The sequence below is a fragment of the Rhinolophus sinicus genome, chromosome 5 (genome assembly GCF_057876585.1).
Source record: "Rhinolophus sinicus isolate RSI-liver-muscle chromosome 5, RSI-T2T, whole genome shotgun sequence".
Taxonomy (NCBI): Eukaryota; Metazoa; Chordata; class Mammalia; order Chiroptera; family Rhinolophidae; genus Rhinolophus; species Rhinolophus sinicus.
This window is the reverse complement of record NC_142505.1, coordinates 6,183,260-6,208,128: the sequence shown is the minus strand read 5'-3', so window position 1 is coordinate 6,208,128 and position 24,869 is coordinate 6,183,260. Positions and strand designations below refer to the sequence as shown.

Here is a 24,869-nt window from a genome sequence, read left to right as displayed (position 1 = left end):
TCAACTAACGTTCCTTCTCCTAAAACCGGATTAAGCGGGTGTTTTACATCGGGTCATTGAAAGCAAACTGCACTCTCTAAGGCACTTTTAGCAAGGGCAGAGAATTGCTATGCAGAATAAAGACAAGAACTCTAACTCGGGTCTGCAAAAGGCTTGGCAACTCCTTGGTGGTTTGAAATAAAGGGAAATACGCAGGGAATTAACACCGGGTTTAGTGACAGGATGCCCTAGCGACCACATTTCCCAGCAGCCCTTGCGCAGTCAGGCTCCTTCGCAGATTGGACGCCTCCTCAGGAGGCGGGTTGGGGGGGAGGGGATAGGCGCGAGGTACTGTGGGTAGGAGACGGCCGTCGACGGAGGCGCCATTTTGTGAAGCGGCGGTACCCTGTTGGATATTCTGGGGCACAAAACCGCTACTTCTGCTACTTCGGTTCCTCCTGAGGGTAAGTGCGGCGGCCGGCCATAATGACTGGCAGTTCTTGCTGTTGAGGCAGGCCCTGTGGAGCCTTCCTGTCAGTCGAGGGCGGCGGCCCATCAGACCCAGCCGGATCTTGAGGGGCTAAACTACCCGAGGTATTGGAGGGCCGCGCCCCTCTTCGCCGCCAACGCTGTCAGCTTTCAGGGGGCGTCCTCCCGCCCAACCCCAGGCTCACTTCCTTCGGGCTCTGAATGTGTCCCTGCCGGGGCGCGTTTCCGACTCAGCCCAACTGAGCATGGAACCGTCGCCTGTCCCTCGGGTACTCTTCAGGGGCGCCCCGGCAGTTTCTAGCTGCCATCACCCCGCAGCTGCACCTAATCCGCCCTCTCCGGAGGGCTGTTTGGTGAATGTTGATATGCGGGCTGGGAACATTTTCGGGGGCGGGCGAGGCGTGTGCAGGGAGGAAGGGAAAGTCGGACACGGGAGTCTGTTGGACAGGCCGTGGCGCCGCCATCTCCGCCGCGACACTCCACGGAGGTGGGTCCGGGCACTGCCCAAGAGACGAGGGGCGGCATCAGCGATTCCGCCCAGGGCCTTGTTTCTCCCAGATGATTCTCTTCCATGTATTAATTCAGCCAATGTTGGTTGGGTGCCTGCTCTAGAACAGGCGCCGGGGACGGCTGGAACTAGTTTCTCGGACCTCGCCAGCATCGAACGCGTTCTAGTTGTGTGTGTGATGTTTTATCACCGCCGGGGCGCTGCGGGGCCAGCCTGGCTGCCTCAGGGGCCTGTGACTGGCTCAAGACATGGTGGTTATTGTTACCAAGGAACCAACTCGTGTGGAGTTGGTCTCGTCTGATTGAAATAGCTTTGGATCAGCCGTTGCGTTATAAATGGAGATTTCAGTGAGCTCAGCACCCCGGCTTCTAAAACGTTCACATTTTTTCAACAGAAATTTTTGAATTTCATGTTGTTTCTTGTATTAAAAAAGACACTTTGATTCATGTTTTAACCGTCATCTACCCCATTGGAGTTTCTTTGATGCAAAACACGGGAGCTGGTTGCAGATCTGTCCTTTTTGCTTTATAATTTTAAAATAGGAGCAGGGAAGGAATCTTCTGCTTGCATCCTTTTATGGGTTTGTTATTGAATATAAAATCTGATATTTTAAAGTGTGCTTCTTCCTGCTTTGCTCATTGTTCACAAAACATTAGCATGATTTTAATGTTGACAGTTGGTCCCCACCCTCGTCCCCCACTTAGATAATCACTGCTTTGGCTTTGATGAAATTCCAGCCTCACTAGTGTCCCAGTTTATAGAATGATTGACTTAAATGATCTCAGATTTGTAGCAACCGATAATCTCTCTTGTTTCCTAGAGAAAACAAAATTTGAACCTTTTGGAGCAGTGTGTTAGATCTTCAGTAAGACAATGGGTTCAGACAAACGGTAAGTTCTACTGTACATGCCTTTGATCTCAACATTTTAGTGGGGACTGAACGATTTTGTTATAATTATTTGTTTATCAAATAAATACTTGAGTGTCTTTATGCCAGGCATTGCTATGAGCACCTTCCTGGTCTTTGTTCTCACAAGCATGCAGTTTAGTGAGAAAATTAAAGTACTATGTGAACTGTGTTGCGAGAAAGGAAGTTGAGGGTGCTGTTAAATAGCAAGGGTATGTATTGGCCAGGAAAGCTTCCTGGAGAAAGTATTCTCTAAGATGAAGCCTGAAAGGTAAGTAAGAATTAGGCAAAGAAGGGCAGGGTGGAGTGGGTCACTGAGGGTTCCCAGTGTGGATACCCGCCTGTGCAGAAGCCAGATCATACATTCTGGCACTTTGCACAGTACCTGGCTGTAGTAGTAGGCAAACATTGAGTGCCACTTCTTGTTATTGTCCCCTACATAGTAAGGTGATCCAGATTTATAGAGCCGAAAAGTTCTGGATCATGGGTTACATATAGAAAAAGTGTTAAAGGATTAGTAGAAAGTAAAGATGAGAGCGTTTGCCTGCTCTCTGTCATCTATGGTTTCTCCCACTCAACCCATTTGATTATAATACACAACCTTTGCTTATTCAATCACCTGCCCCCTTAGTATTGAGGCCAGTCCCAGTGATGGATCAAATTGATGGCCCAGAGGGACTCAGGAAATGTTCATGTCACATGATGTCATTATTTTAATTCTGTGTCAGCAGTCTGTGGTTCCAAATAACTTATTAAATTAACATTTAGCCCTTTAGGGTCTCTCATCCCCATACTTTACATCATGAAATAGTCCTAGACTACTTATTTTCATTCATTTCTTTTTATTAAATTTATGTACTCTAAGTGAGATCCTAATAAAAAACTTTCCTTTGTCTTGTCCTTATATAGTAGTTTTAGGAACCTGGTAAAGAATTTATGAAAGATTTATGTATATCTGTGGTTAAATGGCTTTAAGCCTCTTTTTTTTCAGATTTTCCTGTGGAGTCCAGTGCTGCTCATAACAAAAAATATACCAGATGTTATAGGAAATAATGTTCTCTGATGGTGCTAGTTATGGCTAACAAATGAACTACTTTTGTTAACTGCCTGGTGGGGAAGAAAAGACTTATTTAACTCATCCAGGTTGTTGGTCCATTTCTAAGTAGTGTAATACCCTTGGGAGTGGATGAATCAAGATTTGTTCTCCTTTGAAATTGGGTGAAATGCTAATAATTGCCTTCTTCCTACCTTTGATCACTAAGATCTGAATCAGGGATGAATGGGGTGATATGTAGACCACAGACTTGGGAAAATGCAGGATAAACTTGGGCAACCTGACCCTTTCTCAAAAACATTAAACCCAAATATTCGATATCTGTATTTTCAGATTTAGCGTAAATTCCTACAAATTACTTTTGCATTTAGGGATGTGGATGTTTTCCCAGTGGTTGTCTTTGTGAAGTGGAATTTGGTGATAAATTTTAAGGGATACCTTAAACTATTTGGCTATCTTATAAACTGAGCTGTGGGGTGTGTTTTTTCTTTTTTTAAAGTGGGGTGTTTTCAACCATGTTCTCTAAAGATACAAAATGTGATTTAGTTTAGAGTAAATGAAAATTATTTCCCTTGGCAGAGTGAGTAGAACAGAGCGTAGTGGAAGATACGGTTCCATCATAGACAGGGATGACCGTGATGAGCGTGAATCCAGAAGCAGGCGGAGGGACTCAGATTACAAACGATCTAGTGATGATCGGCGGGGTGATAGATACGACGACTACCGAGACTATGACAGTCCAGAGGTGAGTGACTAGCAACTGTTGATGGAGTTGTTAGAAGTATGAATTATATGCATACGCCCTCCAAGATTCTTGAAGTGAAATAAGTATACCCAGTGTGGAAATTGCTCCTCTTGAATATTATATCAAACGCTCTATTCTGAAATCTATTGAGTTGACTCTCAAAGACAAACTTAGCTTTACAGTAATAGACATGTTGGCCAGGGTTTACATAGGGCTCACCATGCACCAGGCACCCTTTTGAGCACTTCACTCACAAAAACTTACTTAGGTCTCACTACAATCCTATAAGGTAGGTGTTGTTCTCATTTTAAAGATGAAGCAATCAGGCGTAATAATATACCAGCCCTTTGCCTGAGGGGGTGTTTCCAAAAGTTATAGTTTCAGTCATCTTAGCATAGCTTTTTCACATTCCTTTCCATATGCATACATAGCTTTGTTTAGAAATAATTGTGCTGCCCATATAATTTTACACTGGTTTTCTTTTTCCACTTTTTCCATGCACATAATCTTCATATTATAATAGGTAATGATAGTTCATTGTGCGTGGTATATTGTATAATGAGTTGTTAAACCATTCTTTCTGAACTAAATGATTGTTGACAGATTGTGGGGAGGGTGTTTTTGTTTGTTTTGTTTTGTTTTTTTTGCTGTTTTAGAAAACACTGCAGGTGGGCATCATCATGGAATTCTTGAATCATCTCTCTTGTTCCCAAAGATAAATCCCTAGGAATGGAAGGCATGGATCAAAGGGTATAAACACAGTATGATTTTAATTGTAATGTTGTTTATTGTCAATCAGAGAGAACGTGAAAGAAGGAATAGTGATCGATCTGAAGATGGCTACCACTCAGATGGTGACTATGGCGAGCATGACTATAGGCATGACATCAGTGATGAGCGGGAGAGCAAGACCATCATGCTGCGCGGCCTTCCCATCACCATCACGGAGAGCGATGTAAGGGGAAACAGTTCTAACAAGCAGTCTAGGAGCCACAATGACCTTTGAGCTCCTCCCATTATTTTCTCGTGCTATTGTTTTGTCTCAAGCTAATATCTCAGCTGGTGAAATATATTTCTCTCTTTAAGGTAGAGTTCTCTCAACTTGGTTCGGAGGTAAATTACCATTTATATTTAGACTTTAAAGCTCAATGTGGAGTTTTTAGAAGTTCTTTAACTACAAGGAACCAGTCTTGTTTCTTCAATATCCCTTAGAAGGTAGTTAGTACATTTTTATTGAATTGGTTACTTACTTGGTGAGCATGTATATATCAGTAAAAACACTTTATAATCTGGCCACCCTTTGATGAAAATTATACTGTCCATTTGAAACATCTGAGAAGCCTGTTGAAAAGGAGGCCATTTCCTGACTCCCCACTCCTCAGACTGGCCAACTGGGGCCTTGGTGTACTGGGCATTGCCCGATGTCCAGTGGCATCTGTGGCCCTTACCCATTCCTTCCAGGCATATCTACCACCTACTTCCCCTGTGGGCCACTTTGGACAGGTCTGTCATTCTACTAATATACCTCTTTCTGCTTGAAAGCTACTTTATGTGAAGGCTTTCCTGATCTACCAGGTAGAATTTTTTCCTTATGCTCCTCCCAAAGCACTGTATCCGAGACAGTCATGTAGCACTTATGCTGTGGCTTTCAACATGCACATCTCATTTCCCCCATAAGACCATAGAACTCTGAAAACAGGCTTCCATGTGAACTGGTCATCTCTGTGTCCCCAAGGCTTGAATGCAGGAAACTGCTCAGCCAATGTTGGTGAAATGAATGTGAGATTTTGAAGTCCGTTTTTTAAAAATGTAAATGCATAGCATTGTCCCCATATCTATTGTATTGGAGTATTCAAAGTAATATTCTCACGAATGTGTAGTGAATTTTAGACAAAGCTGAAACTAAGTATTGGATTCACACTGTTTTTGTCTTCTAGATACTGGAAGTGACAAATGTGAGATGAGATGTTAGAATTAATGGTGGGTTATTATATAATTTGTGGTCCACTGCACACCTGCTATGCTGGGTGCTACGTTAGATGCTACAGTGATACAGAGCCATGGATGCTGCCTCAGAAAAGGTTATGGATGAGTAGCCTGTAGTCAGCAGGTGAGGAGGATAGTGCAGAGTAGAAAGGGCCCGGTATTGGAAGATGTCCTGTTGAAAGAGGTCCTGCAGAATGACTCTGAAAGCTTCAAGGCTCGTTGTTACTTGTGGAGGGTAAGGAAGTTCTCCATGAAGATACTAGTTGAGCTGATTCTTGAGGGATAGAAATATATTGGTCTGGTGGAGAACTGGGGGAAAGGTGTGATGAACTGGCCCTCCAGGCAGGGGATTGATTATATGACTAGACCTGGGAATAGAAAGATACTGAATCTAGGTAAGGCCTTGCAACCTGCTTGATTTGACTGAAGTCAGAAGCTTTTGGTAGGAGAGGTGGATGGGAAGGTGCTGTCGTGGCCAGGTGCTGGAGTCTTTGAAAGTGCAGCTAAGTAGCAAAGAAAGTTACTAAGGGTTTTGCCTAGTAGCAAAAGCTGTGCAGGATAGATAGCAAAGGCAGGGCTGAGCTCAGGCAGTGGCAGCAAGAGCATGTGGAATGGGGGATGCAAGAAATTCTGCAGGATACAATTCAGGAGCGTTTACTGGTTGATCAGTTTGCCCCCTTGAGGAGTCTGTTAAGCCTGTGGCCCTAGAAGCCCACAGAAGAAGTGGGTGGCGTAGGGAGAGCAGTGCCCTAGCTAACACTTGGGGGCCTGCCTGCTGGTACTGAAACGAAATTGTAATGTTTGTATGTTTTAGGCTTCAGGGAAACAGAAGTCCCTACCATAGAAGGCTGGTTTTCAGAGTAGAATTTCTGAGGTTCCCAAATACTGTGCAGTATTCTTAGAAAATTGGCTTATTGAGAACTAAAACATTTTAAAATTCAAGTATTTAATCTTCTCCTGAACTTCAGTTTATCACTTACATTATTATTTGCCTTTTTAGTTTGTCCCCACCACTGATATGTGAATTCTCAGAGTAACTGTCTTTAGTTGCTGTGTTGCTATATATGTTACTGTATCGCTGCTTTTAAAGTAACTCTTACTCTGGTGACTAACTTTTTTAGTTACTATTTTACAAGCTTGAGCCTGAGTCACATGGTTGTGTCAGGCTCAGTGTAGCACTTCTCATACTCTGTGAAAAAATAAGTACAAGTGTACTGTCAATTTGCCTTATTTGTAGTAGTTCCTGTTTATAAAGTCACTGCATACTGAACCATTGCTCCTAGGGAAAATACAAAGTTAGGTTCCTGTGAGCCTCTGGTCACAATATTTTCATAACAGATCAATACGTAACCCATTTTTTGTGTATTTCTATTGAGAGTTGCCTATTTATATCGTTGATTTGTTAGCATTGAACTCTCGGCCAACAGCACTATAATTCATACCTGAATGAAGCTAGTATATGTGTTTTCTCTGTAAGGGCCCTTATGGTCGTCTTACAGTTAGGAACAGTGGATACTACTACACTTGGAGAGTCGTTTAAATAGTGAAATCACCAACAAAAAGTACAAAAATGTGAAAAAGTTGGCACTAGGTAGACTGAAAAGGCTGCTTGTTGACAGTATGAAAGCTAAACCAAGGCAAGACATTGCCTCAGCCAAAAACATGTGCATTGGGTGACTCAGATTCTTCACTGCTTTGCACATGCGCATGACAGCACTGCAAGTATTGGCTTGGAGTTACAAATTTAGTGAGTAGGCAAATTTGCAGATACGGAATCCACAAGTAACAGGGATCGCTATGTAATCCTGCAGCCTTTGCACATAATTATGGAAAGTTGGAGCCACTAAAAATCTCTGTTTCACAAATTAGGCCTTGTGTTTTTGTGTCGTTCCCCCCCCCCCCCCCCGGGAGTATTGCTTCCTGGCATGATTGATAAAGAGACTAATGTATTTTTTATTTGTATAATTGTCTTTTGCACTAAGGTCTTGGTCTAACATCAATAATAAACATAATAGCCAGAATTGTTTCTTGTAGGCCCAGTTAATGTTGATTTTGATTTATTAGGAGGCTAACAATGTCTGACCTTTGTTTTTTCACCATTAAAGTAAATGTAAGAAAATTCTTTTTAACTTAAGATGTGCAGAAATGTTTATCTTAAGGGGAATTTCTCATTTTTTGGCTATTGATTCTTTCTTTTTGGGGGGGGGGGGATGGGAACAGGACTTTATTGGGGAACAGTGTGTACTTCCAGGCCTTTTTTCCAAGTCAAGTTGTTGTCCTTTCAATCTTAGTTGTGGAGGGTGCTGTTCAGCTTCAAGTTGTCCTTTCAATCTTAGTTGCGGGGGGTGCAGCTCAGCTCCAGGTCCAGTTGCCGTTGCTAGTTGCAGGAGGCACAGCCCACCATCCCTTGCGGGAGTCGAACCATCAACCTTGTGGTTGAGAGGATGCGCTCTAACCAACAGCCATCCGGGAGCTCAGTAGCAGCTCAGCTCAAGGTGCCGTGTTCAATCTTAGTTGCAGGGGGCGGAGCCCACCATCCTTTGTGGGACTCGAGGAGTTGAACCGGCAACCTTGTGGTTGAGAGCCCACTGGCCCATGTGGGAATCGAACCGGCAGCCTTCGGAGTTAGGAGCACGGAGCTCTAACCGCCTGAGCCACCAGGCCAGCCCTGGCTATTGATTCTTGATCATGTGCTTTAGAGGACAGCGACACATCCTGTACCTCTTTTAAATCTCATTTTCTCTCTAGTCCTTTAGAACAAAGGACAGCGAGATTAGGATGAAGGAGGAAGGCTTGAGGGACAGCATACCATGAGCAAGATTGTGTATCATAACATAAATAATTGTCCCTGAGGGAAATTGCCAGGCAGCATATATAAAGAATGTCTCCAGGGCTGCAGTAATACATTGATTTCTGTGAAAAGTGTTCCTTTTATTCCATTTTTAGAATAATTGCATTTAGGTGATGGAAGTTATAAACTTGGATAATTAAGCAGTTGATGTAATTGCATGTTCTTGAACTTTCTTTGGTGTGGAATAGTTTGGTGGCTGAAGCGTTTACTATAAATGTGTAAAACTCTGCAGATTCGAGAAATGATGGAGTCCTTTGAAGGCCCTCAGCCTGCAGACGTGAGGCTGATGAAGAGGAAAACAGGTGAGAGCTTGCTCAGTTCCTGCTCTTCTGGTTCTCTTCCCCATTCCCACCTCAGTCCCTAAAGACCATCCTGATACCCCCAGTCTTCAAGCACATGAATTCAGAATGAAAGGTTTGCCATGGCTAAGGAATGTGACTCTTTGAAAACGATTTAGCATCTGAGGACCTTTTAAAAACTTTGTTTTTAGGGACTTTTTCTTCCTTCGGTAAGTAGTGATTTATAAACTCCTTGTTTGACTGTTTGTAGTCGGTTGCATGGTTACTTTTTAAGCGTGGAATCAAATCGATGGCACTTAGTTCAGGCGGCTTGGTTCCTTGCCATGGCAAAGTATCAAGAAGATCCCCAAGTCAAGTCACATTTGTAAAGCTGCTTCCCAATTGGCTTTGTCACGCAGTGTTGAAGCAGTGGGAGAGAGATTCACCTGTTATAAAGGAACTGACTAACACGAGTATCCCGTCTATATCTGAATGCTGTCTCTAGGTGTAAGCCGTGGTTTCGCCTTCGTGGAGTTTTATCACTTGCAAGATGCTACCAGCTGGATGGAAGCCAATCAGGTTGCTTCACTCACCAAGTCTAGATATTCATGAAAATGGAACAAGTCTGTACAATTAAAAAAAAAAAAGGTTGAAGGAGTGGTTTGTTCCAAAGGAGTGACTTTAAAAAAAAATAAAAGCTTTGTATATATTAAAATTGATATTGCTAGAAAAAATACAGTACCAAGGACTGCATTGCAGAACTTACTCTGCCTTTAAACATGGCTACCTGGCAGGGCTTTGTTAACCACTGAATACCTGTCTGGTAATTACCAAAACATCTTGATGTTCCCTTTTTCCCTTCCTGATTATGTTTCTATCCATTATGTCCATTGAGAGTAATCTTAGACTATCTAACTCTCGTTTTCAATAGTGAAGAGAATATAATAGAAGTCTGCTGCAGGCATTTTAATAAATAATTCCTTATTTCTGCTTGGAGACCACAAGCCTCCTGGAGGTATTACTGCTCATGTGGGTCTTCAAGGACTATTTAAGGACCTAGCAGAATTTATCAACAATAAGTCTGATGAGATTAGCCTGGGAGCTGGTGTCCTGCTGCTGTCTAATCTAGTTAGAGTGGCATTAACATTCTAATCTCCCTGAGAATGCCTGTTATAGTCTGTTCAAAGTGAATCATTGATGGTTCTTTGATGTAGCATTAACTAAAGTGTCAAGATAATGTTCAGTGCTTGGCACGTAAATAACATTTTTGCCAGAACTCCAAAGCACGGTATTAAATGCCTTAACCAAGTGCATTCCGGGAAGTTTGCTTAACTCATTGTTTCTTTCCTGCAGCATTTGTGATTTGTCACCCATAAACGTTATATTCTTTGATTGTTAATATATTGCCATTTATAACAAGACTCACTAATGAGGGTATCGTTTTGATTGACTTGTTATACTTTTAAGCCTCTCATTTTCTTAACTCAGAGGTGACAGTCTGATCTTATAAAAGTAGAGCTTCATCCATTTCATACCATGGACACCATCCTAGTAAATTCAGAACACATTACACGAGCTTCATGTGAGTCTGTTTTCTGGATATGACAGCATCCTTTGATGGAGTGGATGTTATCAGAATGACTTGCCTGGGAGTTTAAAACTCCTAAGAAATTATAACCTGTAAGACATTTAAAAAAATCTCCACAATTTTAATGTATACAAAGCTATGCTAATGTGTAATACTTCATTACAGCTCAAATTCACTCCAGAAATAAAAGGCCAGTAGGATTAGGGACTGAGTGATAGTTTGGAGTCTCCCCTAGCACACATCTCTCCCAGTGGGATGATCTGTTGACATATCTCCCCGCTTCTTTATTTTTGCTTCTGTACAACACAAGGAGTGGATGGCCCTTTAGCTTTTTCCCTCTTGGCCAGACACGCAGTCTTGCCTTTAGATATTACAAAGGCAGTATTCGCAGTGTGTCTTAACTCTTCCAGGATTTGCAAGAACCAAATTGCTCAACAGTATGTATGTTTAGAGGGGTTAGACTCCTTTTAAAAATCTGGATTGCTAACCTCCTACTTAAATCTGTTCTGATAGTGTGAGAACACCCCACTCCCTCCCCCTCTTCCCCCCAAAACAGAAAAGGGAAAGGTGCTCCTGTTAAATGAAGGCTCTTTGGGGGCAGGTGCTGGCTATACTCTTGGCTAGACTGATTCCGCTTGGAGTTTTGACCTTTCCAAATGAAGTCCCTTTTAGTCACGTGGTTGACTTGAAGGATGAGGTGTACAAGCATCTATAAACTTGCTAGCCCCCTGAAGAAACTTCATTGGCCTCCTGGTTACTCATCTCGAAGAGAGTACCATCTGTTTCGAAGAAAAACACATCTGTCACCTAGGACATTACATGGCTGCAATTGGCAGGAAGAAATCTCATTTAGCTCTTTTAAGAATCGATGGCATTCAGAATAGTTCCTCCTGAGAAAGAGTTGTAACCAGATTCCCTTTTAAAATGAGTTTCCCTCCCCTTGTCCCCCAAAGGATACATCCTGAAGCAGGAGTTTGGGGGAAGGGGAAATATGAAGGCTTTTACTTTGCATAAGGATGGGGAACTGGGGGCAAAGTGAAGCAAAGCTCAAGGACACCATGCTAAGGGCTTAAGTAGGAGGCAACCTCAGAATTGGGAGTTGTGTTTTCTGCTTTTTGAAATAGACTGTCACTCTCAGGCAGCCTGTCAATGCTGAATGTTAGGACTTCTGTCTCTGCTGGAGACACGGCCTGGTGCATGTCAGCGTTTAGTGTTTGGCAGCTTTCTCAGCACTCCCTGACTCCGTTTACCTTTACTCCGCATCCCATTCTCTTACTGCCTATCTGAAGGATTGGATGGGCAGAGTATAGGTGGCGGTGGTTGGTCCTCCCCGTATGTTGTCCATTTAATTCCAGAGCACTGATTTTTCCGAAGTGTGCTCTGCCCTGGGAAAATGGACACGTGTTCCCCACAATGGGAATAACTAATTACTGTGGTGTGTTTTTTTTACAGAAAAAGTTGGTGATTCAAGGAAAGCACATTGCAATGCATTATAGCAATCCCAGGCCTAAGTTTGAAGATTGGCTTTGTAACAAGGTAAGTAGCCTGTGTTCTCCTCAAACAGGCAGAATGCCTACGGGGTTTTGTTGTTTCTGTTTGTGTGTGTGTGTTTGTCTAAACAAGGAAACAAGTACACAATCACCAGCTTTTATCATAGGGTGATTTTTGTGCTTTGTGACTTTCTTTGGGTCATCCTGTAACGTATGAGAGGACAGAATCCCTAGAACACTGAGGTTGTTGTTTATTAAGATCCAGGGTTGAAGCCCAGTGTTTTCATTAAGATTTTAGGTTTGTTTCACTTGACTGTTTCTTGAACTCTAGTGCTGTCAACTTATGGCATTTCCTTAAGTACATTAACAAAAATCCTTCTGAACCTTGCTCAGGTTATGTAAGGTCTGTTATATTCCTGTGACCAGTGCACCATGTTGAACTTGGGTGTTGCCATTGACATTTTGAGAGTGCTCAGACTCTGTTCTACATGTGTCCTATGTCCAGCAGGGAACTAGACAGAATTCCATTTACATTGTGTTTGTGTCTGTAGAGTGGTCCATATAGTGCTCTTCTGATACAAGGAAGAACTTTGCCAGTGACTTGCTGTAAGGTTTTGGGGTGAACTGAAACTTCCCCCCAACTTGATAAAAATGGAATTCTACCTCAAAATACGTCAAGATATGTTTTTCTTGGAAGAATTCACATAGCGAAGCATTCTAAGTTTTTAGGTTAATGCCACTTTGTCTTGGATGCATGATATCACTTTCTGCTTCTTATATTGCTTACGGGGACTTGCCCATGGCCCTGTTGCTCTAACCCATACTGTTACTAGTAAGCCTGGCCTACTGTGAGAAGTAATTACAGGTAAAACTTTTTTTTTCCAGTGCTGCCTTAACAATTTCAGGAAAAGACTAAAATGCTTCCGATGTGGAGCGGACAAATTTGGTAAGCCCAGATTCAGCTGTTTGGGATATGTATTAAAATCTGACTAATTGGGTTGTTTGTCAACCTGAGGGAAGCTATAGATTGTGGGGCATTTAAATGAGTAACTTGTGTTTTCCTTAAACTTTCTTAACGTAGGTTTGGTAGATGTTGCTGATGATTATGAGAGTGCAGAGAGTTCCTTTAAGTTCTCTTACTTTCCTAAATCAAGTCTGTTTGCCTGGTTTGCATTCTGCACTTGCTTTTCTTTAGTACAGAAATCATGTCAATCCTCCACTGGCCCAATTTTTACATTCCACATTTATCATGTCAAAATTAATGATGTTTTACTATAGCCACAAATGTTTGTTTTTTTTAATTTCTTCATTTACTTAAATTTAAGACCTTGGTGTTTGAATATATGTCTTTGCTAAAAATACATTGGTTTAATTGTTTGTCTTCAATTACTGAGTCTCCCCCTCTGTTTCCCTTCTGTTAGACTCTGAACAGGAAGTGCCCCCAGGAACCACAGAATCCGTTCAGTCTGTGGATTACTACTGTGATAGTAAGTTCAAGTATAATCTTTTGGCCTGTATGTTAGAAGTTGGCCTTAGTTGGAAGTTTTTATTCTCTTACCCTTTTTTAATGAGCAGCAGCAGCAACAGCTTCAGGTTGTCCTATTAAAAGATTGGTGTTTAGAATCTTCTCTATGTGAAAGTAAAAGATACACTAGGAACCTCCCAAAATGGATTTATTTGTTTGTACTTCAACCTGCTTTGAAAAACATTGGTGGTAGGAATGCATATATATCTCATTTGTCTCATTCACCCCCAGCAATCATACTTCGAAACATAGCTCCACACACTGTGGTGGATTCCATCATGACAGCGCTGTCTCCCTACGCGTCCTTAGCTGTCAATAACATTCGCCTCATAAAAGACAGACAGACTCAGCAGAACAGAGGCTTCGCATTTGTACAGCTGTCTTCTGCAATGGTGAGGTGCTCATTGAATCTTTCCTTTTAAAAGAAACTGCTTCAAGAGGCAAATGTGGTCATCCAATTTTGATACTATGTGTAAGGATCCCAAAATTCAAGACTACATGGTGACAGTTAGTGCTAAACTACAGGCCCATTACTTTGATAAGTGATAAAAATAGTGCATACACTGGTAGATAACTTGCAGAACTTAAATTTGAGCCATAGTTCAATACTTCATGCTTTGTTTTAAATTGATTTAGCATTTACTCCTTTAATAATACTGGATACCTTCATATTCTGGTGGAAAAAGGAGTATTTTTTTTCCTTAAGGTTTTGTATCCACAAACAATAAGGAATTGCTGTTCTTCTTTTTTTTAAAAGCTATTTCTTTGAATGGGGTGTGTGGTAGGAAGAGATTTTTAATTACATGACAAAATTGTTTTTCTTCATATTCTGCTTCAGGACGCTTCTCAGCTGCTTCAGATATTACAGAGTCTCCATCCTCCTTTGAAAATTGATGGCAAGACTATTGGGGTTGATTTTGCAAAAAGTGCCAGAAAGTGAGTGGCTTCATCTTACTTCAGACCGTTGTGTATGCACACTGGTCCAGGGATGCTTTGCTGACTGTACCTTAAGCCTATGTCCTCTGCACTGAGACACTATCCTCCTTGGTTGCCAAGGCCAGGAGGGAGACAGTTGTCTCCTTAGAGCTTATTCCCTCCTGTCCTCAACAACCAGTTGCCAGAAAACTTCAGAGCAAGACAAAGGCAGACATGGCAGATGGATTGAGAATATGTGCTATGCAAACTGCTTTAGCATAGTGCAAACCCATCTGAAATCTTTCCTTCCAGAACAGCATGCTAATAGCTTCATGTATATAGAGTTTCAGTCTAGCAATGTAAATTTCCCATTTCTAGTGTCCTTGCTCATCCAACAGACACCTTATTAGATGGCAGGGTACAAAATATTATAGTGATACTACAGGGACACTTGCCCACTGAGGACTTTGCCCATGGAGACCCCTCCCCACTCTGAAAGGTGGCCTTGCTGACATTTGAGATCTCCCAGCAAAGACTGGAGTGAGTTGCTATTTCATGGGCCGTGTGGGGTTACTGGTTGGGAGCATACTGAGATGGACTCACGTGATTGGATCTTTGTGGTTTCAGAGACCTGGTCCTCCCAGATGGTAACCGGGTCAGCGCCTTCTCTGTGGCTAGTACAGCCATTGCTGCCGCTCAGTGGTCGTCCACCCAGGTAAGATGGAGGATCTTTTTGCTCAAAGTAGCGTGGTGGTGGTGCCCAAATTCACAGACGTGAGCGCTCCTGTGATACTTGCCTTAGGAGCTCTCCAAGGATGTTTTTAGGGAATACTTCCTAGTTTCTTTCCTTGGCATCCACTAAGCTTGTCTGTTTCCTTTTCTTTTGACGTTTTGTAGTCTCAGAGTGGCGAAGGAGGCAGTGTGGACTACAATTACCTGCAGCCAGGCCAAGATGGCTATGCCCAGTATGCGCAGGTAGGTAGACTGGACCAGCATCCACCTTCTGGTCTCCAGAGTATGTGTGAGAATAGCAGCTTTAACGGTGGACTTTTCTTCAGTACTCACAGGATTACCAACAGTTTTATCAGCAACAAGCTGGAGGATTGGAATCTGATGCATCATCTGCATCAGGTAGTAAACTTCACCTCCCTTTTCTCTTGTTTAAGCAGCTGCGATTGAGGAGATGCACCTAGATGTTCTAGCTAGGCCCACAGCCACGAGTCCATGTCCCTGCAAGCCGGGGGGGCACATTTAGGGTTGTCACCATGTGCCTGAGCAGCTGGGGAAGATTAGATTGCTCATGTTCACCAAGAACTGATCACAGCCTCTTAGAGACCATGTCATGATGAGTGTTCGTTCTTGGAATTTAACTCTATTTCCTGTCTGTGTTCTTAGGAATCACGGATGCCCACGTAGCTTCAGGAGCAAAGGGAGTGTGGCCCTAGTGTCTGGTGCCCAGACATCAATCAAAAGGGTCTCTATAAGAAGCCTTTGCTTTAGTTTTTGTTCCAGAATTATGAAAGCCTTACAGTTAAATCTTTTCTCAACCCCAGAGTAGATGTGGATTCTTTCTTCCCTTTCTTCTTAGCTATCGTACACCCTTTGTGTGTCACATTCTAGTAGGATTATAGAAATGAAAATGTCATAGATCCAGGATATTTAGTGGGAGTTAGCTTATTAAGAACTGACATGTCAAAGACAGAAGGCTAGGTTGGGCATTACAGGTCAAGGTTTTTGGCTTGGTGTTCAGTGCCTTAGCTCTTCCTAACCCCTGTGTTTGTATCATAGGCACAGCGGTGACCACCACCTCAGTGGCTGTAGTGTCCCAGAGTCCCCAACTGTATAATCAGACCTCCAATCCGCCTGGCTCTCCGGTAATCCTGTTGTCCTAAATACAGAATTGGTGACTGTCGGGAAAACTTGGTTTTGCTGTACAAGTATCCTTTCCTGCTCTATGAGGCAGGATTGAATAATACACATTCCAACCTTACCTCTCTTATGTCTGATAGTATTAGATAATAAAATTTGTGTATATATTTTGAATGTAAGTTTCCAAACGGTGTATTTACACTTTCTGCATGCTTCGACTTGACCTTTAGGAGGAAAGTTGTCGGCATGTGTTTGGCTCAAGGGTTGCCTTAGATCGCTGCTGCAGTGTATGTGTCAGGGGAGCCCTTCCTCCGGATGACTGCAGTGATTTAGTTCTCTTAAGAGGCTGTACAGTTGAAATTATATTGAAGCTGCTGTTCTTTGCAGACTGAGGAAGCACAGCCTAGCACTAGCACAAGTACACAGGCCCCTGCCGCTTCCCCCACTGGTGTAGTTCCTGGTACCAAATATGGTAAGCCAAACCTCATGGGGCTATTGACAGTTGGAAGATCCTAGTTATTGCCTTTGTTTCATAAGAATTCCTTTCCTTTTGTGGGCGTCAGAGGGACACTTGGGGATGTGAGAGAAGATGACCATTAAGGCCTGTTGCATCTCGGCAGCTTAGAATTTGAATGCAGCCAGTTTCTTACATGGGATAACTATGCTGGGTTTTGCTTTTGCAGCAGTGCCTGACACATCCACTTACCAGTATGATGACTCGTCAGGATATTACTATGATCCAACAACAGGGCTGTACTATGACCCCAACTCGCAGGTAACGACTGTTTTCCTCCTCGGTCCCACTGGAAATGTCTTAGTTTCACTTAGTCCATTTATGAGTCATGAAATGAAACATCCCCTGCAAAAAGGGTCCAGTGACCCAGATTAGTTTTAACTTCTTCAAAACTATCAAGATACTATTTTTATTTTAGGATTTAAATTTTTAATTTATGGGTTAGAAAAACTGTTTTGAGGTATAATGTGCATACAGAAAAATTCACAAAACTGAAGTGTGCAGTTCTTTGAATGTTTACACGTATACACATTCATACACATTCCCAGTACACTGCAAGTTCCCTCATGGCCCTTTGCCGGTCGAGTCGGTACCCACCCCCCTTCAGTAACCACTGTTCTGACTTCTGTTGCTACGGACTATTTTGTCAAATTAAAATTTATAGGTGACTTAACCTTTTTGGGAAGACCTGGATAGAAGTTTTCAATTATGATTTTTCTTCCGTATGTTCTTTTTTTTTTAATTGAGATAAAATTCACACAACATAAAATTAACCATTTTAACCATTTAGAGTATAATTCAGTGGTTTTTTTCCTAGTATATTCACAGTATTGTGCAACCACCACTACTGTCTATTCCAGACCATTTTCATCATCCCAAAAAGAAGCCCTGTGCCCAGTAAACAGTCACTCCCTAGTGCCTCCTCACCCCAGCGACCACTGTCTGCTTTCTGTCTCTATGGCTTTGTCTATTCTAGATGTTTCAGATAAATGCAGGCAGATAATGTGTGACCTTTTGTATCTAGCTGCTTTTACTTTGCACACCCGTGTATTCTTGAGGGTGGAAATTAGCAGATATGTGGGGTGATGTTTTTTGGTGGTATATATAATTTTTAAAGAGAAAAATCAACTTTAACAGTCTATAAATAAACAACTATTTATATCAGGATCTGTATATATAGAATAATAAGTGCTTTTAACAGGAACTTGGCGTTGAGAGCTTGTGGTTTCTGAGAGTTAGGTATGAAGCTGTGTGGGACCTGCCTGAACCTCTGCATGGTTCTTTCACTTCTCTTGTTTGACAAACGAGAGAGCTGCCTTTCCCAGGAGTTCTTGGTGGCCACAGACATTGTGACTCCTACATCTGTGACCCACAGACCTTCCCCAGAAGAGACATGACAGTCTTCTGGGTCCCTGTTGAGCGTGTAGAGTGAGCAACTAGAGACTAAAGAGAACAAACAGGTGTTCCTATCTGCTGTGGCAGCTCTTCCCACAGACTTCAGCTAAGGTTCCTTCACCTGTCGCCTCCTTCCAGGCTCCTGAGCTACGGGTAGTAGTGTTATAGCCCTGTATTTGCTTGCCTCAGTGTGCAGAGGGTTCTGTATGGTTGAACCTGATGGTGAGCTGTTACCTGGTTGTCATGTGCGAGTAAAAGCTCCTGAACCACCTGCTTCGTATAAATGGTCTATGGAAAGCAGTTCTTTGGGTGCCCTCCAGGCCTAGGGATTAGATTAATGGGAACTAAACTCCTGAAAAGAAACCATATTCTAGTTTTGCCCAGGAAGTTGCACACCTTTGCGTGGCTGGTTCATCATCCCCACCTACACCCAGGTGTACAGCCCCGCTAGGCGGGAAGTGTGACTGGCCATAGCATGTTTTATGTTTGTATGTTTGGGTTTTTTGACAAAACAACTTTGATGTGCCTTTCTGACAAAATAGTGCTTTAAGTTAAGGGTGTGACATGGCAGAAAGTCTGCATTCATTGTGTTTTTTCCCCAGTACTACTACAATTCCTTAACTCAGCAGTACCTTTACTGGGACGGAGAGAAGGAGACCTATGTGCCGGCCGCAGAGTCTAGCTCCCACCAGCAGACGGGCCTGCCTCCTGCAAAGGAAGGGAAGGAAAAGAAGGAGAAACCCAAGAGCAAAACAGCCCAGCAGGTGAGAACGTGACCCAGCCAGGGACCCACACTTCTCTCTGGAATATTGGGCTTAACTTTCTTTTTTGTTGCTTGTGGCATGTACATCAGCTTTATTTGGATTCTTAAAAACTGGGTCACACATCTCATTTACATTAAATTCGTAGAGCATTTTGCAGTTGTTTAGTGTTACCACACATTGCCTGTCCGTTGGTTTCCTACATACTTGTGGGGTTGGGAGGGCAGGTTGAATCCTAGAAGAGTCACAGGCTTTCGAGCGGTGTTCATTAATGACTTGGACTGTGTGTAGCACCATCTCACGGTGATGTTCCCGGGTGGAAGTAAAGGGCAAAAGGGGTTTTGTTACAGAGCATGTGGCTCAGGTAAGACCGTTGTGACTCACTGTCATGGCAGAGGAGACTAAAGTGTTTTCGAAGACTCACTACCTAAGTGTTTTTTTGTGGTGATGGTTTTGACATTAGATCGCCAAAGACATGGAACGCTGGGCCAAGAGTTTAAACAAGCAGAAAGAAAACTTTAAAAACAGCTTTCAGCCTGTCAATTCCTTGAGAGAAGAAGAAAGGAGAGAATCTGCTGCAGCAGATGCTGGCTTTGCTCTCTTTGAGAAGAAGGTAACAGCAGCAGGAATGGCCATACTTTATACTGGGAATTGAAGTAAAACGTGAGGCTTACTTGTTCTCTGTTTCCCAGGGAGCCTTAGCTGAAAGGCAGCAGCTCATCCCGGAATTGGTACGAAACGGAGACGAGGACAATCCCCTCAAAGTAAGGAAGCACCACCGCTGTTTTAAAGACATTTTCTGTGGTTTGTGTCTCACTCTGAATCTCAGCTGCATCTGGGGTAATGTGATTTCTACTTAAAACTGGATTCATGGTCACTGTCAGTGGGTGTTTGGAGCAGCCCCTGCACATATAGCCCATGTTCAGGGCTTTGTTTTTCCTGAGTGCAAGCAGGTGAGATGGAGCAGTGAAAGAGGCCTGAATCCCTCAGCTCTGTTAATTGAGTTTACTGCATTTGTAAATAGAGAGTTTTAGTGGTCTGGAAAGAGAAAATTAAGAAAAGGAAAAAAGGGTGGCCATGTGGCTCAGTTGGTTAGAACGCGAGCTCTGAACAACAAGGTTGCTGGTTCAGTTTCCACATGGGATGGTGGGCTCGCCCCCTGCAACTAAAGATTGAAAACGGTGACTGGACTTGGAGCTGATGGGCCCTGGAGAAACACACTATTCCCCAGGATTCCCCAATAAAATTTATTTAAAAAGAAAAGAAAAATAGTATTTTACTTGATAGATACTGGTCTGTGTGAGCCATTGCTCTGTCTGTTGTATTTGGGGTTTTCCTATACGGTCAGTAGTTTGAAAACAGCCATCCAGGGAGCCGTCTTGGGCCCCAAGCGGGTTGGTACCAGGGAGGCTGTCAGGCCCAGCACTCGAGGACCCAACAGCTCCATGTGGCTGGATGGAGTGCCATTGACTTCTAAAGTGTGGCACTCAGCAATGCGAGTTCTCCCATATCTTGGATTCTACTTTGCTTTATCCAACTACATAGCCACTGCTCTTCGCGTGGTATATTTCCGGTGACTACCCTCCTTTTGTCTCCAGAGGGGTCTGGTTGCTGCTTACAGTGGTGACAGTGACAATGAAGAGGAGCTGGTGGAGAGACTTGAGAGTGAGGAAGAGAAGCTGGCTGACTGGAAGAAGATGGCCTGCCTGCTGTGCCGGCGCCAGTTCCCAAACAGAGACGCGCTGGTCAGGCACCAGCAGCTCTCAGACCTGCACAAGGTGCTGTGCTTCTCTGAGCTGGTCTGAGGCGGGAGGGGAGAGAGGCCCGGGGCCAAGACGACTAGAGAGCCCTGACAGCAGTGACAGTTCAGGAAATACCTGTGTTGGAAGATTGCCTTTTAGAAGGCTCTTCCTGATTCCACGGCCTGCCTCAGACATGGCAGCTTCCATGTCAGACCACTATAGTAAAGTGAGTTGTAGTCTTTTGGCTGGCGGTGGGTCTTGCCTTCAATTTGTGAGGGCGAGGGGGAATCGTGGAGCGCAGTACAGCAAAGCACAATGAAATGAGGTGTGCCTACAGTCTGCTCCCAAGTAGAGGGGGGAAGGGAGCGTGGAGGCTCCATACTCACCAGGCTCTGGTGTTTCTGCGTAGTGAGTTGAATTGGGCTTTGATGCTGAGGCTGTGGTAGATGTTGATAATGTTCAGATGTTTCCAAGTAGGAGCTCGGAATTCTTACTTTGTCTAAAATCTCTTGTATAGCAAAACATGGACATCTACCGGCGATCCAGGCTGAGCGAACAGGAGCTGGAAGCCTTGGAGCTGAGGGAGAGAGAGGTGAGTGACAGGCGGTGTGCCACTAGGCAGGGTATCTTGGGGTCTCTGCCTTGAGCTTTCATTTGTAGCACTTAGTTCCACTTTTCACCTGGCCACTGTGGCTCGTGTAGGCTGGAGCCAGGCTACATGTGCTCTGTGAGCCCTGAAGTCTCTGTCTATGAGGGCGCACAGACAGAAGCCACCCTGAAGGCTGCTCCCAAGTCCTGAACGCTGAGGACCTGCTAGCGAAGGACACTGGCTTTGAGGAAGGAGAGAAGCCCTCATGGGTGATGAGGGAGGCTTCAGATTAGGCTCAGGGGACAGCAGGGCATCAGACAATTGCAAGTGATGGAGGAGGCAGCAGTGGGCAGGGCGGAGCAGGGCTCGCGGTAATGGGCAGGGGTTTGGTTAATTAATGAGGCAGGTTGAGGGCCAGCCAGGCAGGGGTTTCAATGCGAATAGGAGCCTATGGGTTAGAAATGAACCAGTGAGCAAGTTACTTCCTACCCCAAGTAATTCTGAGGTATCTGAAGTTAGGGCTTTTGCTTTCCTGTTTTTTCCACTGTTTATGGTGCCTGCTCCCCAGGGAGTGCTCCTAGGTCCCTGGAAGCCACCTTGGCACTATCTGCCCCTGGAGATGGGCCTGTCTGAATGCCGAGGGCAAATGGCAGCTCCGCCCTCTTCTTCCTCTAGGACCTTGGCTGGCTGGTTGAGGAGTCTGACAAGGGGCGGCTGGTTAAATAAAACTGCTTGTTGGAGACAGTTCTGCCCCAGGCCCACATAGTCCATCTCCCAACCTGCTGTCTTAGATATAACTGAGTGCAGCAGGCAGCCGGGACATGCAGTGTCTCAGACCACGCAAGGTCACGCCCCAGACTGAGAAAATACTTGATGTCCTCGAGTGTGGCTGCACTAGGCTGTTACAGATTGAAGTCTGGATATCTCTAGCAGTGTTTATTCCCCTGTGTAGATGAAATACCGAGATCGAGCCGCAGAGAGACGGGAGAAGTACGGCATTCCAGAACCTCCAGAGCCCAAGCGCAAGAAGCAGTTTGATGCTGGCACTGTGTATGTGTTGTGCGCATTTCCCACTTCATTAGCTGGGCTCGGGCTGTTTTAAGTAACTCTGTGTTTGCCACCGGCAGGAATTATGAGCAGCCCACCAAAGATGGCATCGACCACAGTAACATTGGCAACAAGATGCTGCAGGCCATGGGTTGGCGGGAAGGCTCGGGTTTGGGAAGAAAGTGTCAAGGCATCACAGCCCCCATAGAGGTAAGCGGTGGGATTGGGCTTCTATGTGGGATGAGAGCGATGTGCCCAGGGGGCCTGGCTGACCCAAGGGCAGCGTATTTTACACAGAAGGGTGGTCCCCTGAGTCACGTCATCACCAAGTGGGAGTCCTGTTCCCTGAGCCCTCCCTTCATCCTTTCAAGATATCAGTTGGGAGGAGTGGCGCAGCCCCCTGCTTGATTTTTCTGGTCTTTTGATATCTTTGGGTAAAACCTATTTTCTCCTGAGGACTGTGTATTTCTACGTCCTTTGTTATAAACAAACCCTTAACTAACCCCAACTCAGACTCGTGTAGCTTCAATTGGATGTTTAAAAGGTACTGTACTTTCGTCTCTTTCTAAGTGATTTTGGTTATGTATAAAACAGATTATAATTTAGTAGGATTTTTGTCCTTGATAAGAAATCGTTTAGTTGGTCAGAGCCCAGATTGAGACAGAATCCCAGGATTGGAGGCCCCCACCTGTCTCGTCCGGCCTTAGACGAGAGCACTGCCAGTCATTGGCTCCCGCCCACCTGGCAGGCAGCGCCGTTAGGTCAGGCCTACAGACTGTTCATCCTGTGCAAGCGAGTTCTGCTGACACCAGGCTGTCCTGCTGTGATGTGTGCTCGTAATTACCAGGCCTGCTTGGGGCCCTTTCTAGAAACGCATGGATGCTTGCTCAGCAGGCATTGGGCGGTGGGGGTCGGGGGATGTGTCTCTGTCTGCCTGTCATGCTTGGCCCATTTTATTCCTTCAGACCTTAAACCTGCTCTAGGTCTCCAGTTCAGAAATCCGTGTCTTCAGAGCAAACTTCCGCTCTCCTGTCTCCTAGTGGGTGGTCCTGCTCCATGGGGAGTGGGCTGGATGAGAGGGAGTGGGAGCAGTCAATCCATAGCCTACCTGCTAGCTGCTGACAGCAGTTTTGTTCCCCCAGGCTCAAGTCCGGCTAAAAGGAGCTGGCCTCGGAGCCAAAGGCAGCGCCTACGGCCTGTCAGGTGCGGATTCCTACAAAGACGCTGTCCGGAAGGCCATGTTTGCCCGGTTCACTGAGATGGAGTGAGCACAAGGAATGGTCCATCTCCTGAATTCTTGCCACCTGTCTCTTTAAGGGCATGCCTCGTGCTGTTAATAGTTCTTAGGGTGAACCACTTCATTCTACAAGGTTCTCCCACTTCAAGGAGTTCCCCTCATATGGGTTGTCCGGTGCATGGCCTGCCTGCCAGAGAGGGCTTGTGAGCTGGCCGAGGGGACAGTGGGGCTTTTATACTTAATGTGTACATACTGTAATGTAGTGTGTTTTACATGTGTAGCCTACGTAGTGGTCTATCAGCCCCTCGCACTCTTAGGGGGGTTGAAGATGCCCTAGGTGGTATATGACACCAAAGCCGCCTGTAATTTGTTGTCGTGCTGTCTTTTCTTGGCAAAGCCTTGTGTATATTTGTATATTACACATTTGTACAGAATTTTGGAAGATTTTCAGTCTAGTGGCCAAATCTGGCTCCTTTACAAAAGAAATACCTTGGAAAATGAGTGTCTGTGTCTTTTTATTCTTGGGTGACGGGGGGGTGGGTAATGCATGTCTGAGCCAGTCAAGCCTGGTTATAAAATAAGTGTGTTAAAGTTGCTTGTAAGGTAGTATTTTATAGTATTTTCCATGCCCTGATCATATTCAGATTTTTAAGTTCAAGAGTTTGTTAACATGTTTTAAAACTCTTCATGGAAACACAATTATCGAGTCAGCTTTTCCACTTTCAGTTTCTAAAGACCAAAGAGCGTGAGCACTTTGTTTCCTCAGTTTTCCCAGAGTATTCCAGATGTGCAGGGGTGGGGCCCGTAGTTCTGCAGGCCATGATACTGGTGACACCTGGTCCACCCCCTGCCATCTCGACACCCAGGCAGCCATCTTCCTCCCCATGCAGAACTCCACTTCTGTCACCTGAGCTGCTGAGGAGAGGTGCTCAGGGACGTTGCAGTTTTCCATTCTAAATGTCTTCCCATCCTTGTCATTTTGGCCAGCAGGACCATGTTTGACAAGGGTAAGAAGTGTGCCTGGCTCCGAATCTGCTGCCAGGACGAGGAGGTGGTGATGGGTCACCCACACTGGCAGTCTGGCTGAGCTGAGTGCTTAGGCTCCACTTTGGGCCTGTAGTCAAGGAGGGGGAGACTTGTCCTTAAAGCTAGGACTCCATAGCTACTGTGGGTGGTCACATTTGCCTACTCTCAGGCAGGCATGGTCCTCATAAAATTAGGTTGAAAAGTGCTCAGGAGGGGTTTTCACATGGTGGGCCCTCGCCTCAGCTCCCCACGGGGTGTCTGGGAGAGATTGTGCCCAGCTTCACCAGGTAGGTAAGCAAATGGAGAAGCCTGGGCTTCTGTGCAGTCAGGCTTGGGAACCTCACAAATGTGGCTCCAACCTCCAGATCCCCATC

The 24,869-nt window shown here is 44.5% G+C and overlaps 1 protein-coding gene across 1 annotated transcript; it reads left to right on the top strand.

Moving 5' to 3' along the window:
• Positions 1–311: 311 nt before the first annotated feature.
• Positions 312–23,970, top strand: RBM5 (RNA binding motif protein 5). The gene is made up of 25 exons (XM_019723804.2): positions 312–443; positions 1,797–1,866; positions 3,517–3,682; positions 4,482–4,637; positions 8,752–8,821; positions 9,303–9,376; positions 11,838–11,921; positions 12,761–12,821; positions 13,297–13,362; positions 13,632–13,792; positions 14,239–14,336; positions 14,943–15,030; positions 15,213–15,290; positions 15,374–15,446; positions 16,104–16,189; positions 16,572–16,656; positions 16,868–16,959; positions 18,696–18,857; positions 19,318–19,467; positions 19,547–19,618; positions 20,453–20,632; positions 21,114–21,188; positions 22,138–22,235; positions 22,313–22,442; positions 23,375–23,970. The coding sequence occupies exons 2-25, from the start codon at positions 1,850–1,852 to the stop codon at positions 23,498–23,500; spliced, it is 2,448 nt and encodes an 815-aa protein (XP_019579363.1). The 5' UTR covers positions 312–443; positions 1,797–1,849; the 3' UTR covers positions 23,501–23,970.
• The last annotated feature ends 899 nt before the right edge of the window (positions 23,971–24,869 follow it).

Coding starts and splice junctions, on each gene's coding strand:
- RBM5 (XM_019723804.2), top strand. Junction 13,363..13,631: donor TGTGGATTACTACTGTGATA/GTAAGTTCAAGT, acceptor ATTCACCCCCAG/CAATCATACTTCGAAACATA. Junction 19,468..19,546: donor TTGCTCTCTTTGAGAAGAAG/GTAACAGCAGCA, acceptor TCTGTTTCCCAG/GGAGCCTTAGCTGAAAGGCA.